Source organism: Coregonus lavaretus (assembly GCF_964263955.1).
Source record: "Coregonus lavaretus genome assembly, chromosome: 24".
NCBI classification, from domain to species: Eukaryota; Metazoa; Chordata; class Actinopteri; order Salmoniformes; family Salmonidae; genus Coregonus; species Coregonus lavaretus.
The window spans coordinates 39,694,827-39,710,672 of NC_140011.1; the positions used below are offsets into that span (position 1 = coordinate 39,694,827).

At 42.0% G+C, this 15,846-nt stretch overlaps 1 protein-coding gene across 1 annotated transcript in view; it reads left to right on the forward strand.

Moving 5' to 3' along the window:
• LOC311099876 (uncharacterized protein) overlaps positions 1 to 14,872 on the forward strand; it is a gene marked incomplete at its 5' end in the record, with an annotated part of 33,216 nt that extends 18,344 nt beyond the window's left edge. The window contains 18 exons of the mRNA XM_084140598.1: positions 2,554 to 2,589; positions 2,689 to 2,715; positions 3,393 to 3,446; positions 3,536 to 3,598; positions 4,291 to 4,353; positions 4,545 to 4,589; positions 5,287 to 5,331; positions 5,436 to 5,525; positions 5,642 to 5,695; positions 5,816 to 5,881; positions 7,852 to 7,878; positions 8,125 to 8,193; positions 8,803 to 8,865; positions 8,998 to 9,024; positions 10,147 to 10,200; positions 11,118 to 11,204; positions 12,596 to 12,634; positions 13,807 to 14,872. Of these exons, the coding sequence (XP_083996724.1) occupies positions 2,554 to 2,589; positions 2,689 to 2,715; positions 3,393 to 3,446; positions 3,536 to 3,598; positions 4,291 to 4,353; positions 4,545 to 4,589; positions 5,287 to 5,331; positions 5,436 to 5,525; positions 5,642 to 5,695; positions 5,816 to 5,881; positions 7,852 to 7,878; positions 8,125 to 8,193; positions 8,803 to 8,865; positions 8,998 to 9,024; positions 10,147 to 10,200; positions 11,118 to 11,204; positions 12,596 to 12,634; positions 13,807 to 13,809 (912 nt within the window). The 3' untranslated portion in view covers positions 13,810 to 14,872. The remainder of the gene's footprint in view (positions 1 to 2,553; positions 2,590 to 2,688; positions 2,716 to 3,392; positions 3,447 to 3,535; positions 3,599 to 4,290; positions 4,354 to 4,544; positions 4,590 to 5,286; positions 5,332 to 5,435; positions 5,526 to 5,641; positions 5,696 to 5,815; positions 5,882 to 7,851; positions 7,879 to 8,124; positions 8,194 to 8,802; positions 8,866 to 8,997; positions 9,025 to 10,146; positions 10,201 to 11,117; positions 11,205 to 12,595; positions 12,635 to 13,806) is intronic.
• Between the last annotated feature and the right edge of the window lie 974 nt (positions 14,873 to 15,846).

Genomic DNA, 15,846 nt, shown 5'->3' on the forward strand with positions numbered 1-15,846 from the left:
CAGAAATGTAGATAAAAATAATGAAATCCTGTTCCCCAAACAAGTGCAAGAACCACAGAGTCAAGAATAGGTTAAATATACAAATAAAATCAATTAAAAACAATAGCACATCAACATAAAAACATAAACATAAATCTGAAAGCGTTGCTCAAACTCCCGTAACAGTCCCGTTATTTTATCTTTGAACCGCTTCATGTCTGCCACATGTTGGGTCGCGCACACATTTTTCAGACAGGGGAAGTGAGCTGCATCACCACCGGCAAGTTGCGTCTCCCACAATGACAGCTTCAACTTGAAAGAACGTATGCTGTCATAATACTGCGTGACAACTTTGTTGCGCCCTTGCAGCTGTTTGTTCAAGTTATTCAGGTGCTCTGTAACATCCACCATAAATGCAAGGTCCTGCATCCATTCTGCGGAATGAAATTCTAACACTGGTTTGCCCTTTTCTTCCATGAACTGTTCAATTTCTTCTCGTAAATCAAAGAAAAGCCTCAGCACAGCACCTCGGCTTAACCATCTTACCTCAGTGTGGTATGGCAGGCCATAGATGTGGTCTTTCTCTCTGAGAAGGCTGTCAAACTGACGGTGATTCAGGCTTCTGGATCGGATGAAATTAACAGTTTGGATGACCACCTTCATGACGTTATCCATCTTTAATGACTTGCAACACAAAGCCTCCTGGTGCAAAATACAGTGAAAAGTCAAAAAATCACGTCCTCCATTTGCAGATTGCACTTTCTCTCTGAACTTTGTCACAACGCCTGCTTTTTTCCCGATCATTGAGGGCGCACCATCTGTAGCCAGGCTGACAGCGCGGGACCAGGCCACTCCGACCCTGTCCAGCGCGCCGACGAGTGCGGTAAAAATATCAGCTGCTGTCGTTGTATCTGTCATCGGCACCAACTCCACGAACTCCTCGGTGACGGTCAATGTGTCATCAACTCCGCGGATGAAAATGGCCAGTTGTGCAACATCTGTAATGTCCGTGCTTTCATCAATTGCAACCGAAAACGCAATAAATGACTTTACTTTTTGCTTCAACTGGCTGTCCAAATCCACTGAAAGATCGGAAATCCTGTCTGCAACTGTGTTTCTTGTCAGGCTGATATTTGCAAAAGCCTGCCGCTTTTCAGGGCACACAATCTCCGCTGCCTTCATCATGCATGTTTTTACAAATTCACCCTCACTAAATGGTTTTGAAGCCACTGCGATTTCATTAGCAGTGAGGTAGCTAGCTTTCACTGCAGCGTCACTGATGTCTCGGCTGTGAGTAAACACAGACTGCTGTTTCTTCAGACCCGCCAACAGTTCATTCACCTTCTCTCATCTCCGCTGTCCTTGAAAGTTGTCATATTTGTCGGCATGAAGACTCACATAGTGGCGACGAAGGTTATATTCTTTCAGCACTGCAACATGCTCTGAACACACCAAACATACAGCTTTCCCATTCAATTCCGTGAATAAATAGGATGACCATTTTTCTTGGAACACTCTGCACTCTGCGTCCACTTTTCTCTTTTTTGACAGAGACATATTGGGGCAATGAGGGTGCCAAAGCACATAATGTTAAAAGTAGAAGCCGTAATAAATATCGCGGGCAAAACAAAGTAGCTCATTGGCTGCACGTGCTTGACCTACTTGCTCTGCCCCGGTATAAACAATTTGCTTGCTTAAGACAATTGCTATTGCGCCATCCAGTGGACACAATTGGAACAGCAGTTTATTTTATTTATTTTAAAAAATGTTTTTTTTTTTTTTTTTTTTTATCATCTCGCGGGCCGGATTAAACCCGTTTGCGGGCCTGATCCGGCCCGCGGGCCGTACGTTTGACACCCCTGGTATACTCAAATACTTTTTGAGAAGGTTTGGTCACACAAATTTCCTATGTGGTAAAGGTCCGGATGGATATTGTCATTTTCCGGTGTGGTAATAAGCCCCCACCTCACAACCCATGCTACCCCAAACTGTTCAAACCCCTCTTTTTGGCAGAGAGAAAAATGTGCTATTATGAAGCTAATTTCCTGCAACTCTACACATTATGCCATAGAGCAAAGGGGACATTTTGCAGTATTAAAGCTAATTTCCTGCAATTCTACACGTTTTCCATGTCTTTTGTGTGTTCATGTGATACAAGGAGTTGAATCCTGACCGAAATCCATAAGAATACAATAATAATTGTGGGTCCGGATTCTGTGTCTGGATTCTGGGTCCGGATTCTGAGTCCGGATTCGGCCTACGGTTTGCCTTTTGAGTATGACTGTAGGCCTTCTACTGAAAGGAGAGGGATTAAGAATAGCTTATTGGAGCTGGAAAATAACTAAACTATTACTGTTTTGATTTGCTTTTGTTTTTTTGTTTTTTTATAAACGCTAATTACCATCCCAGTAGATTCATCAGAAACGCTTCACTAATGTACTGGAGTACCTAACACCTTTGACATATTTGTATGAAATACTGCCGTCCTGTGGAGGATCAATTGAATTGCTCTGCTCCTCAGTTTGATCCATCTTTACTTGTTGATGGATTATTGACCTTGAACTTTCTTCACAGGGTCCACCTGGTCAAGATGGAATCGATGGATTAGAGGTAAGCCTTTGTTTGAAAGGTTATTTTTTATTTCTGATATTATAAGGTGTACACTGTATATGCCCCACATCATGCTGATAACGTGTCCTCTTTACACAGGGACCAATGGGTCCTCCTGGACGAAAGGTAAAATATCTACATTTCTAATGCAGACACACTTCCACACATACCGGTATACATTTATTCTATGTATGTAACCTATATAATCTGTGATTAATTAATGCATTTCAATAATCTAATGTCAATAATCTAATGTCTTTAGATTAATTATGGAATTATGAATTTAAATGAATCTGAATATTGTACCTGTAAACTCACCAATGAAAATAAAATAATATATATAATGTCTTGCAGGTTAATTAATATGTTCCATGAATGTAATGTCTTGCAGGTTAATTAATATGTTCCATGAATGTAATGTCTTGCTGGTTAATTAATATGTACCATGAATATAGATGTCTTGCAAGTTAATTAATATGTACCATGAATGTAATGTCTTGCAGGTTAATTAATATGTACCATGAATGTAGATGTCTTGCAGGTTAATTAATATGTACCATGAATGTAGATGTCTTGCAGGTTAATTAATATGTACCATGAATGTAATGTCTTGCAGGTTAATTAATATGTTCCATGAATGTAGATGTCTTGCAGGTTAATTAATATGTTCCATGAATGTAGATGTCTTGCAAGTTAATTAATTTGTACCATGAATGTAATGTCTTGCAGGTTAATTAATATGTTCCATGAATGTAATGTCTTGCAGGTTAATTAAAATGTACCATGAATGTAATGTCTTGCAGGGTGAGGATGGACAGCATGGCATGCCTGGATCACAGGGGTCTCCAGGGTTAAAGGTGTGGCATCGTATTATTTCCTCCTCTTCCGCCTCTTCCTCCTCTCCCGTCTCTTTCCCAGTCTCACTCTATCTCCATGTCTGTGACAGGGGGAGCAGGGGCCTGCTGGTGACCAGGGCAGGACTGGCCTTGATGGACTACCAGGGATGAAGGTAAATAGAGGAGGAATTGGAAATGGATGTCTTGAAAGATGAAGAAAAGATTGACGTTACATACAGCGATGACCCTGAGACATTTGGCACTATGTATTGACCCACTGGGCACAGACTGGTTGAATCAATGTTGTTTCCACGCCATTTAAACAATAAATGTCAATGTCATGACGTTGAATCAAGGTGGAAAATGGATTGTATTTGCAATTGTTCTTTGATGATTTCGCTTTGAATTCACATTAGTTGACAACTCAATTAAAACTACGTTTGAACTGAAGTCTGTGCCCAGTGGGGATGCACTGGAACGGCAGGCATGCTGAGGTCCTACTGTATGTATTCACTCTATGTAGGAGGGGACAGGAGACACAGTGGGAGAAGGGGGAGAGGAGACACAGGGGGAGAAGGGGGAGACAGGAGACACAGTGGGAGAAGGGGGAGACAGGAGACACAGTGAGAGAAGGGGGAGACAGGAGACACAGTGGGAGAAGGGGGAGAGGAGACACAGGGGGAGAAGGGGGAGACAGGAGACACAGTGGGAGAAGGGGGAGACAGGAGACACAGGGGGAGAAGGAAGGAGAAGGGGGAGACAGGAGACATGGGGAGAAGGGTGGGGACAGGAGACCTCTTCCAATACCTTTATTTATCTTTATTCATTAATTTTTCTGTGTGTTTGACTCTGTCTCCCTCTACAGTGCTCACCGGGAGAGAAGGCTGTTCCTGGCTCCTATGACATCGGCCTTGGCCAAGTCGTTCAGGTGAGTTCTAAATTGGGTCAAAAACAACATTCTGCTTTGCATTACTACCCCACAAATTCAGAATGTACCATTTTATTTATTGTTAAAAGTTTCACTCACACCATAATATTTCTCTAGATATGCATTCTATATAACAGTCCCCTGTGGAGTGCATATTCTCACTTTCCTTTTCTACTTTTCTATTCCTGCAGGGTCCCCCAGGGCCCCCAGGGCCCCCAGGAGGCCAAGGGTCAAAGGTGAGAGTTAGTTGTGTTTGACGAGGTGGCCGAGTGGTTAAGGCGATGGCCTGCTAATCAATTGTGCTCGGCACGCCTGGGTTCCAATCCCGTCGTCGGTGGAAGAGATTCTGTTCTGGAGGGGAGATTTGTCATTGTAGCCAATTTTATAATTCCATTATACACATTCAACAGTGTGTTGGTTATGACATCTGACTATATGTCGCTCTGGATAAGAGTGTCTGCTAAATGTGTCAAAGTGTCAATGTGTTTAAAATATGTTGGCATATGCAGTAATGGAGCAGTAATCTACAGTATGGCTTTGGTTTACCTGTCTCCTTCATGTTCACATGTCACCTCATGTTCACCCGTCTCCTCATGTTCACCCGTCTCCTCATGTTTACCCATCTCTTTATGTTTACCCGTCTCTTCATGTTTACCCATCTCTTCATGTTTACCCGTCTCTTCATGTTTACCCATCTCTTCATGTTTACCCGTCTCCTCATGTTTACCCGTCTCCCTCATGGTTACCCGTCTCCCTCATTGTTACCCGTCTCCTCATGGTTACCCGTCTCCTTCATGTTTACCCATCTCCTTCATGTTTACCCGCCTCCTTCATGTTTACCCGTCTCCTCATGTTTACCCGTCTCCTTCATGTTTACCCGTCTCCTCATGTTACCCATCTCCTCATGTTTACCCGTCTCCTTCTTGCCAACAGGGAGAGTCAGGCTCACCTGGTGCACCTGGAGCTGATGGGGATAAGGTAAATGACATGAACTGTAATGTCTAATTATTATTGTACTATGAAATCAATATGAGCTGTGTTCCTCAGTGCTATCGGCATCATGTTGTGCCTCATCTCTATAGGGAGCCAAAGGGGATAGAGGTGATGATGGGATGCCTGGAGTGGCAGGGGAGAAGGGAGAGCGAGGCCTGACGGGCCAAACTGGGCTTGCGGTAAGTGTGATATGAGCTGTGTCCTGATGGATGATGGGCTATGGGCATGGCACAGCAGTCTACTGTCCCCCTGCCTTGTAGATTTTGTCCATACAATGTATTTTTTTGTCTCTTAGGGAGCTGACGGAAAAAAAGGAGAGAGAGGGGATTCAAGGTTTGAGGACGGTCTGGTCAGTAACGGTTTAGATACCAAACGTGTATCTGTCAAGTGTGATACCTCATCAAGGTCTAGTAGTGTTATACGATTGTGCAACGTCTGGTTATCTTAACACTAATGCTCTCTGCTCCAGGCCCATAGGATCTCTATCTCGGGCCCTCCAGGGCCTCCCGGGCCCCAGGGTTACCCGGGCCACATGGTGGGTAACCGGTCCCTCTGTCTTCGTAATGATAGGGGGGGTCCTCTGTAGCCTAGTTGGTTAGATTCCTGGGACCACCCTTACGAAAAATGTATGCACGCATGATTGTAGGTCGCTTTTGATAAAAGTGTCTGCTAAATGGCATATATTACATATTATAGGGGGGATATCAAAAGCTTAAACTTTCTAGATATATTCTCTCTGCAAATAGATCCTTGACAAACACTCCATAACCTCAACCTGTTCTCAGAGGAACCTAGTAAATCTCCAATGTCTACTTTGCTATTCATGTTTTTTTTAATGCTATACAGTGGGGGAAAAAAGTATTTAGTCAGCCACTATTTGTGCAAGTTCTCCCACTTAAAAAGATGAGAGAGGCCTGTAATTTTCATCATAGGTACACGTCAACTATGAAAGACAAATTGAGAATTTTTTTCTCCAGAAAATCACATTGTAGGATTTTTTATGAATTTATTTGCAAATTATGGTGGAAAATAAGTATTTGGTCACCTACAAACAAGCAAGATTTCTGGCTCTCACAGACCTGTAACTTCTTCTTTAAGAGGCTCCTCTGTCCTCCACTCGTTACCTGTATTAATGGCATCTGTTTGAACTTGTTATCAGTATAAAAGACACCTGTCCACAACCTCAAACAGTCACACTCCAAACTCCACTATGGCCAAGACCAAAGAGCTGACAAAGGACACCAGAAACAAAATTGTAGACCTGCACCAGGCTGGGAAGACTGAATCTGCAATAGGTAAGCAGCTTGGTTTGAAGAAATCAACTGTGGGAGCAATTATTAGGAAATGGAAGACATACAAGACCACTGATAATCTCCCTCGAACTGGGGCTCCACGCAAGATCTCACCCCGTAGGGTCAAAATGATCACAAGAACGGTGAGCAAAAATCCCAGACCTAGTGAATGACCTGCAGAGAGCTGGGACCAAAGTAACAAAGCCTACCATCAGTAACACACTACGCCGCCAGGGACTCAAATCCTGCAGTGCAAGACGTGTCCGCCTGCTTAAGCCAGTACATGTCCAGGCCTGTCTGAAGTTTGCTAGAGTGCATTTGGATGATGCAGAAGAGGATTGGGAGAATGTCATATGGTCAGATGAAACCAAAATAGACCTTTTTGGTAAAAACTCAACTCGTCGTGTTTGGAGGACAAAGAATGCTGAGTTGCATCCAAAGAACACCATACCTACTGTGAAGTATGGGGGTGGAAACATCATGCTTTGGGGCTGTTTTTCTGCAAAGGGACCAGGACGACTGATCCGTGTAAAGGAACGAATGAATGGGGCCATGTATCGTGAGATTTTGAGTGAAAACCTCCTTCCATCAGCAAGGGCATTGAAGATGAAACGTGGCTGGGTCTTTCAGCATGACAATGATCCCAAACACACCGCCCGGGCAATGAAGGAGTGGCTTCGTAAGAAGCATTTCAAGGTCCTGGAGTGGCCTAGCCAGTCTCCTGATCTCAACCCCATAGAAAATCTTTGGAGGGAGTTGAAAGTCTGTGTTGCCCAGCGACAGCCCCAAAACATCACTGTTCTAGAGGAGATCTGCATGGAGGAATGGGCCAAAATACCAGCAACAGTGTGTGAAAACCTTGTGAAGACTTACAGAAAACGTTTGACCTGTGTCATTGCCAACAAAGGGTATATAACAAAGTATTGAGAAACTTTTGTTATTGACCAAATACTTATTTTCCACCATACTTTGCAAATAAATTCATTAAAAATCCTACAATGTGATTTTCTGGATTTTTTTTTCTAATTTTGTCTGTCATAGTTGACGTGTACCTATGATGAAAATTACAGGCCTCTCTCATCTTTTTAAGTGGGAGAACTTGCACAATTGGTGGCTGACTAAATACTTTTTTTCCCCACTGTATGTTCTGTTATAGGCTCTTGTGATTAACAGTGTTTATAAAGAGAATGACATAACAAATTGTGTTTTTCAGGGACATGATGGAATGCCTGGCCCCAAGGTGAGATAGTCAGGGCTGTGATTTATCCTGCCCCTAAAAGAAAACAATACAGGATTCTTTAGGTTACTAAAGCTGCACTGGAATGCCCTGTCATTCAAACTTTAGCCCTAGGAGATGATGAAATGCTGGGTGGAGAATAGTGGATGAAATGTGTATTTATAGTAGGTCAGAGACAAGATGGATTGTAATTCACAAGGAAAAATGTAAGCACCAGCTTGAAGTTGTGTATTTGTCAATATCTCACAGGGGGAACCAGGTGAGAGAGTGAAAGGAGATAAGGGGGATGCAGGTGACAGAGGTCCTCCTGGGTTAGGGGTAAGCTCCCACAGGAAGCAGAGACATGAAGCATAAAACTATCCTTCCTTTGACAAATCTTTTACCAAAAGCATCTGACACTTATTACTGCAAAGAATACAGACACCATTTGATTACAACTGAAACATGTCACACATGATTTATTAATATTGGTGTCATGAGATTAGGTTGATCCCTTCCATTCTGTAGTGTTTGATGCATTCTGGGAAATGTATTTTAATTCATATTTCATAAGGTGTAAGTGAATTATAAACATACAAAATGATATTAGAATATGTCCAGACTACTGTAATTATTTGTAATTAATTTACAGATAATTCATCTTTAAAAGTCAAATATTTCATCGATATGCTGTACATAGTATTGGTCACATACAGTATGTCAAAATAAACATATGTATGGTTGAATGTAGAATAAATTAGCCATTTGAATTTCATAGAATTTTGTTGAATTAAAATCTACTTCCTAATTCCAAAGTGAAATTAAATTCAAATTCAAGAATTTAATAGGAATTAAAGAACAATTTGCAACTCAATTCAGAATTGGCCCCAACCCTGCTGCCTATCATATTACGGACCACATAACTGATGACAGTATTTCTGCACACAGGGTATCCAGGGTCTTCCAGGTTCTACAGGATTGATTGGTCTCCCTGGCACCAAAGGGGGAAAGGTTAGCAGCATTTTTCATATGCCCTGTTTGTTGAGGAAATGGACAGGGTATCAGAGACCCTTCAGAGACAGGTAAATTTTCCAAAGTAAGCTGCTTCTGAATTAACTTGATCATATTTAATTTCTTCAACAGGGAGAGCAAGGATTGCCGGGATTAGATGTAAGTATGTCTAAATGTCTCTGTCATAGCCGGCCATGACCGGGAGACCCATGGGGCGTCGCACAATTACCCAAGGTCGTCCAGGGTAGGGGAGGGAATGGCCGGCAGGGATGTAGCTCAGTTGGTAGAGCATGGCGTTTGTAACGCCAGGGTTGTGGGTTCGATTCCCACGGGGGGCCAGTATGTATAACTGTAAGTCGCTCTGGATAAGAGCATCTGCTAAATGACTAAAAATGTAAAATGTAAATCTGTCACGTTTCTATGGAGTGGTTTCCGTGCCAACCTTAAATTGTATTTGAATTCCATAATTTTGAATTTGTATTAGGATATTGAATTTAATATTTTTGAATTTGTATTGAACAAATGTAATAATTTAATTCAGAAATGTAACTTAGATTTGAAACTGAATTGAGTGAATATTGCATTCAGTTAAAAAATTCAATTTAAATGTAATTGAATATTCAAATTCAGTATTTATATATTCAGTTTCAATATGGTAGATATTGCATTCATTTTCTGTGTATCAAGTTTACAAACTACAGTATTATTTCAAGTTTATCAAAATTTCACATATTCAACTTCTCAGATGCATTCAAATTCAGTTCTCTAAGTTCAGATTCAAAACCAGAGACAACATCCTGGTACTTTGCCAGCCAGGAAAAGTAGAGGAGTACAGATAGAATTAAACGGTCACTGTGGTAAACAGAAGCTTCTGGCGGTTTCTGAAGCCATTGTGGCATGTTTAAGTTTTTTTCTTCCTATGAATTTGGCTCTAGCATTTGAACTGTTTTGGCTATAAGCTATTATGACCCCATTCCTGAAAGCTAATATGGATGTGCCTTCTGTTCACCTCTATCACACAGTCTTGTGACATGCAGAGCAAGATTCAATAACTAACACAGGCCGCGTTAGTGTCACAAAAAAACACAATTTGGCCCCCATAAGAATACAGTTGAATAGCCCTGTCATAGCCCTTCCACTCCCTATTTAATCTTGCTCTTGTGACTGACAGGGTTCGAACCAGCTCTCCTGCATGTCACAAGACTGTGTTAGCCCACACACTAAGAAACTAGCACAGTCTTTTAAAAACACTTTATTGACCACTACCTCTCTCCATGTCAGGGTTTCCCCGGGCTGATGGGAGAAAAGGGGGAGAGAGGGGGCAGAGGAGACAAGGTGGGTATCAGCCACAACAGGGGCTACTGAGGCTATGTTTAATCATCTTCTGTTACCTAACATTATACATGAACATGCTAGTCATTTAGCGGACGCTCTTATCCAGAGCGTTTTACAGTTAGTGCATTCATCTTAAGATAGCTAGGTGGGACAACCACATATCACAGGCATAGAAAGTACATTTTCCCTCAATAACGTAGCTATCTGTAGAGTCCGAGCTAGAAGTGGTGGTGGTGGGGGGGGGGGGGGGGGGGGGGTGCTGGTTAAATTCTGAGGTGAGAAGGAGGAGGATTGTTTAGTTATAGTATAATCTGGAGAAGAAATTGATGCACGATGAGAGACTTGTCTCCTTTGTGGGTCTATGTAGCTCAGTTGGTAGAGCTTGGCTCATGTTGCCCTTGGATAGTGGATTTGATTCCCTGGACCACCCACACGTAAAAAATGTATGCATTCCTGACTGTAAGTCGCTTTGGATAAAAGCGTCTGCTAAATTGCTTATATTATTATTATTATTAGGGCCGTCAAATGATAAAAACTATTTATCGAATTAATCACAGGATTTGCTTTGATTAATCATGAATAATCGCAAATTCAAAATTTGCTCAAATTACTAAAAGCATTACAAGAATATTGACGTCTTGATTTTATTCAAAGTAACAGTTAGCAAAATCAGGTAAATTGATAAAGCACACTCTTTAACCTCCATGTCAACTTGTTTTGACATTGCGTTGTTGTTTTTATTTGTATAAGTTATGTAGTTTTGATGTTTTCAGTGTATTTAGAATGCTTTCAGACAATTGCGGGAGAAAATAATGTCAATCATGCACTAAAATTACTAAAGGTTAACTTGAGTTAACTGAATAACTCTAACAACCCTAATTATTATATATTATTGTTTTGTCTCTCTTCTCTCTCAGGGTGACAGGGGGATGCTGGGAAAGAAGGGACTGAAAGGACAGAAGGGCGAGCAGGGCCCCCCTGGACTGGACCAGCCCTGTCCTGTGGTATGTCACTTCTTCCTGCCTCCTCCTCTCTACTCACTCTTCTTCAAACACTGTCTTTTCATTCAAGGGCAAACTTTTCTTTCTCTAAATAACACAATTATTAGGTTCCATTGGAGTGTAGATGTTTATAGTAATAATGGGAGGTGCATATGATATGTTTACATAATGGAAATGTTTATATATGAGTGAGATGTTAGTATGACTGAGGTCAGGACTTGAATAAGTGGCTATAGACAGACAGTATACACAGTACTGTATCAATTTAATAAAGGAGTGACATTTTCGGAATGGCTCTTGCTGACAGGGCACCAATGGGTGTAAAGAACACCCTGGGGAGGCGGGGCAATCCTCAGGCGCCCCTTGCCCCCTGGTATAGTATTTCTGCTTTCTTTCTGTCTTTCTGTCCCTCACCCGTCATTAACCCCTTTCCCCTGTCTGTCTTCCTGCTTTTCTGGGATGCAGTGGTAGCCATACTGCTCTTGCACACTGCTCTTGCTAGTATCACTTTTTAATTCAAGCTTACGTGTCGGCCACTTGGCCTTTACCAGAGCTTTTAAAGGCACCTGCAACATGATAACTCAGATATAGATAGTTAGACATACTTAGATAGTTAGACATACTTAGATAGTTAGACATACTTAGATAGTTAGACATACTTAGATAGTTAGACATACTTAGATAGTTAGACATACTTAGATAGTTAGACATACTTAGTCAGCAACCAACCAGCAAGACTCTGGGCCTCCTAATTGGTAGTCTTATGTTAGTGACATAACACTATAGTCAGATCCACAAACCATGATAACCTGGGCCAGCATGTCTACCACTGCAGCGGAGCTACATGATAACCTGGGCCAGCATGTCTACCACTGCAGCGGAGCTACATGATAACCTGGGCCAGCATGTCTACCACTGCAGCGGAGCTACATGATAACCTGGGCCAGCATGTCTACCACTGCAGCGGAGCTACATGATAACCTGAGCCAGCATGTCTACCACTGCAGCGGAGCTACCTGTTCTTTACTGTACTGAATGTGTTCTTCCCTGCCTGTAGTCTAGCTGAACAGAAACTGTGTTTAAACTATTATCACTGTGGGTGTAGTGTGTAATGTTGTGACATCAGTGTTGTGCTCCTCTTATGTGAAGTAATCACCTGTTGTCAGTGTTTTGCTATGTTATGCAGCTACTGAATCATGTCATGAGCTGGAATGTCACTGTTTTTAATCACTGTAATATGGTATTAGTTTAATGGATGGTTTGACAGCATGACTAGTGTGTGCTGTTAGATATCTCTCCTCCTACCCCTTTGTTTCAGACCATCTGTATATATCTTTTGGCGATGCAATACTGCATGTGTTTGTTTAATGAAGGTGTTTCTTTTCTGTCACCAGGGTCGGGATGGATTACCCATACCCGGATGTTGGCATAAGGTTTGTACAGCAACAGTACATCTATGAGGCTCTGTTTGCTTGGCCTGCTCTGGCCCAAGTGGGTGTTGGGCTGTCTTAAGGAGTCTGCATACTAGGGTCAGTTTGCTCCTAGCAGAACTCGGCTAGGTGAAGTGAACGTCTGTGCCTCGCATACTCCCTTAAAATACCTTCGCTTGAAAAACTAGAAAAAAGCGGCAATAGTACTGTTTGTCCATCTTGAGACGCCGTAGCCAGTCTTCCTCAAAATAGTCCGAATGAATGTAAGATAACTCAAGAAATCTTTCATTAATTTTGACTTTTTTTGCCGAAGAGATCTTAGTTGCGAAATTTTACATCGAAGATGTTTGGTGCATTATTTCTCAATGAAGAAATGTGCATGAAAACAAGTCATCTCTCGTTGAATGACAACAAACACTTCACTGAAGAATCCCTATTGTTGACCAATCACCGACGAAGGGGCGTAGACTTCGGCTACCGAACTTCAGCTGGTGTGTACAAACAGCCGAAGAAACCCTTGCCGAAAAAACGTCACAAAACGTCATCATAATATATCAAATATATCAAAATATTGACTAAATAAACCAAAGTAACACAATACAATAACAATAATGAGGCTATATACAGGGGGTACTGAGTCGCTGTGCGGGGGTACAGGTTAGTCGAGGTAATTGAGGTAATATGTACATGTACGAAGAGTAAAGTGATGACGCATAGACAATACACAGTGCTATGCAAATAGTCCGTTTGATTAATTGTTCAGCAGTCTTATGGCTTGGGGGTAGAAGCTGTTAAGGAACCATTTGGACCTAGACTTGGCGCTCCGGGTACCGCTTGCCGTGTGAGCCATGACCAGCCTTTCAAAGCATTTCATGGCTACAGACGTGAGTGCTATTGGAGAGATAGTCATTTAGGCAGGTTACCTTGGTATTCTTGGGCACAGGGACTATGGTGGTCAGCTTGAAACCATGTACTGTAGGTAGTACAGACTCGGGCCAAGGTTGAGGTTGAAAATGTCAGTGAAGACACTTGCCGTATGCACAAACTGTTTCAGATGGGAAGCATTCGGACACCTTTAGGGGTGTTTAAGAAGTTATATTTCATCTTACAGTATGATTGTACAGTATTATTTACCTGCTAGTGAATGTTTGTCTCTACTCTTGCTCTTTTTTCAGTGATGACCAACCTGGGACATGTGATCTGTACATATTGATATATATTTGTCAAATAAAACTCAAGTGTTGTTGTTTTTTTTGCCAATTCCTATTTAATAATATTGAGTTTTTCGTATTGGAATTTGAATTGTGGGTCTATCACAATCAATATTTTGTACTTTTTGCATATGAAAAGAAAAAGTTTTATTTTTATTTTTTTAGTTTAGAGATTACTTAGAAGGATATCATGCACACAAAGAGAGGAGACTGGTTACAAACAGAAAGGAGCAGCAAATGCACTCAACACTTACCGGATGGACAAATGTTGCTGATTTTATCTCATCGGGGAGAAATTAGGGTTTTAACCAGAAATAAATAATTGATTCTGACTAAAAGGCTCACTAGTGTTCCCACATGGAGATACAGTATTGGAGTGTACACCACAGCCTGCACCTTGCAAACAAATCTACCCCATCATGCCAGTGCTCATTGTTTGCTTTGAAAGGACCAGTCCTCACGGCAGGGGCCTATCCCAACCTTAGGAGAGAGGTATGGGGAGGCACAGAGGATGGCCCTCACTGTGGAATAGGAGCCACACAGACTCACTGGGCTGGACAGAGACAGATGGCTAGACCAGCATGGAGGAAATATGGATTTCACTCTTCAGATGGTATCCAACTTATACTGGAGGGACTTGATTCAAACACCAGATCCCTCACACAACAAACTACAGACACACTAGCTTGGATTAATGGACCTATTTCGAGTCATTCTAAATCGCATATCAGTGTGTTATTCATTACATGAGGTTGTGTGTCTTTGTCATAATGTGTGAAAAAACTAAACAGATCTGAAATGAACAAATGTTTTAATACCATGATCTTTCGGTGGCTTTTTAGATTTAACCTTTGTCTGTAGTCGTTTTCTTCAATGTGTTTAATGTTTAGATCAATATTGGTTTAAAACGTTTTAGAATGTTTATGATGGTTTCAAAGTTGTTGCTGAGTTGTTGCATCAAATGCTCTAACCAGTTCATCGACACAGAACACTGTAAGACTTTGTAAATAAATGTGTTCATACTTAATATTATGAGATATTCCTGTGTGTAGGTTTTGTGGAAATTCGTTGGATCTCTCTTCTATTCAAGTTACATAGCCTATGAAAAAGTCAGTCATTCAATTCATTTTTTTTTTGTGTATTTTATTATCTAATGTTGGTGGTAAGGCCATAGTCATTCATGGCCTACTTCAATTTATGTTATAAGAAGCTAGCTAATTTGTTTTAGACATATAACTATGGAATACATATCAGGAACATCATCATTCCTCCTCAGACCTCATCCCTTCCCTAGTCAAATATCAACCCTGCACTAGTCAAGCAAGTGTCACCCCTCCTCAGACCTCACCCCTTTCCTTGTCAAATATCAACCCTGCACTAGTCAAGCAAGTGTCACCCCTCCTCCTCACTCATAAAGCGTCACCCCTCCTCCTCAACTCACCCCAGCATTGGTCAGTTATCACCCCTCCTCCTCAACTCACCCCAGCATTGGTCAGTTATCACCCCTCCTCCTCAACTCACCCCAGCATTGGTCAGTTATCACCCCTCCTCCTCAACTCACCCCAGCATTGGTCAGTTATCACCCCTCCTCCTCAACTCACCCCAGCATTGGTCAGTTATCACCCCTCCTCCTCAACTCACCCCAGCATTGGTCAGTTATCACCCCTCCTCCTCAACTCACCCCAGCATTGGTCAGTTATCACCCCTCCTCCTCAACTCACCCCAGCATTGGTCAGTTATCACCCCTCCTCCTCAACTCACCCCAGCATTGGTCAGTTATCACCCCTCCTCCTCAACTCACCCCAGCATTGGTCAGTTATCACCCCTCCTCCTCAACTCACCCCAGCATTGGTCAGTTATCACCCCTCCTCCTCAACTCACCCCAGCATTGGTCAGTTATCACCCCTCCTCCTCAACTCACCCCAGCATTGGTCAGTTATCACCCCTCCTCCTCAACTCACCCCAGCATTGGTCAGTTATCACCCCTCCTCTGGTCAAGCCTCC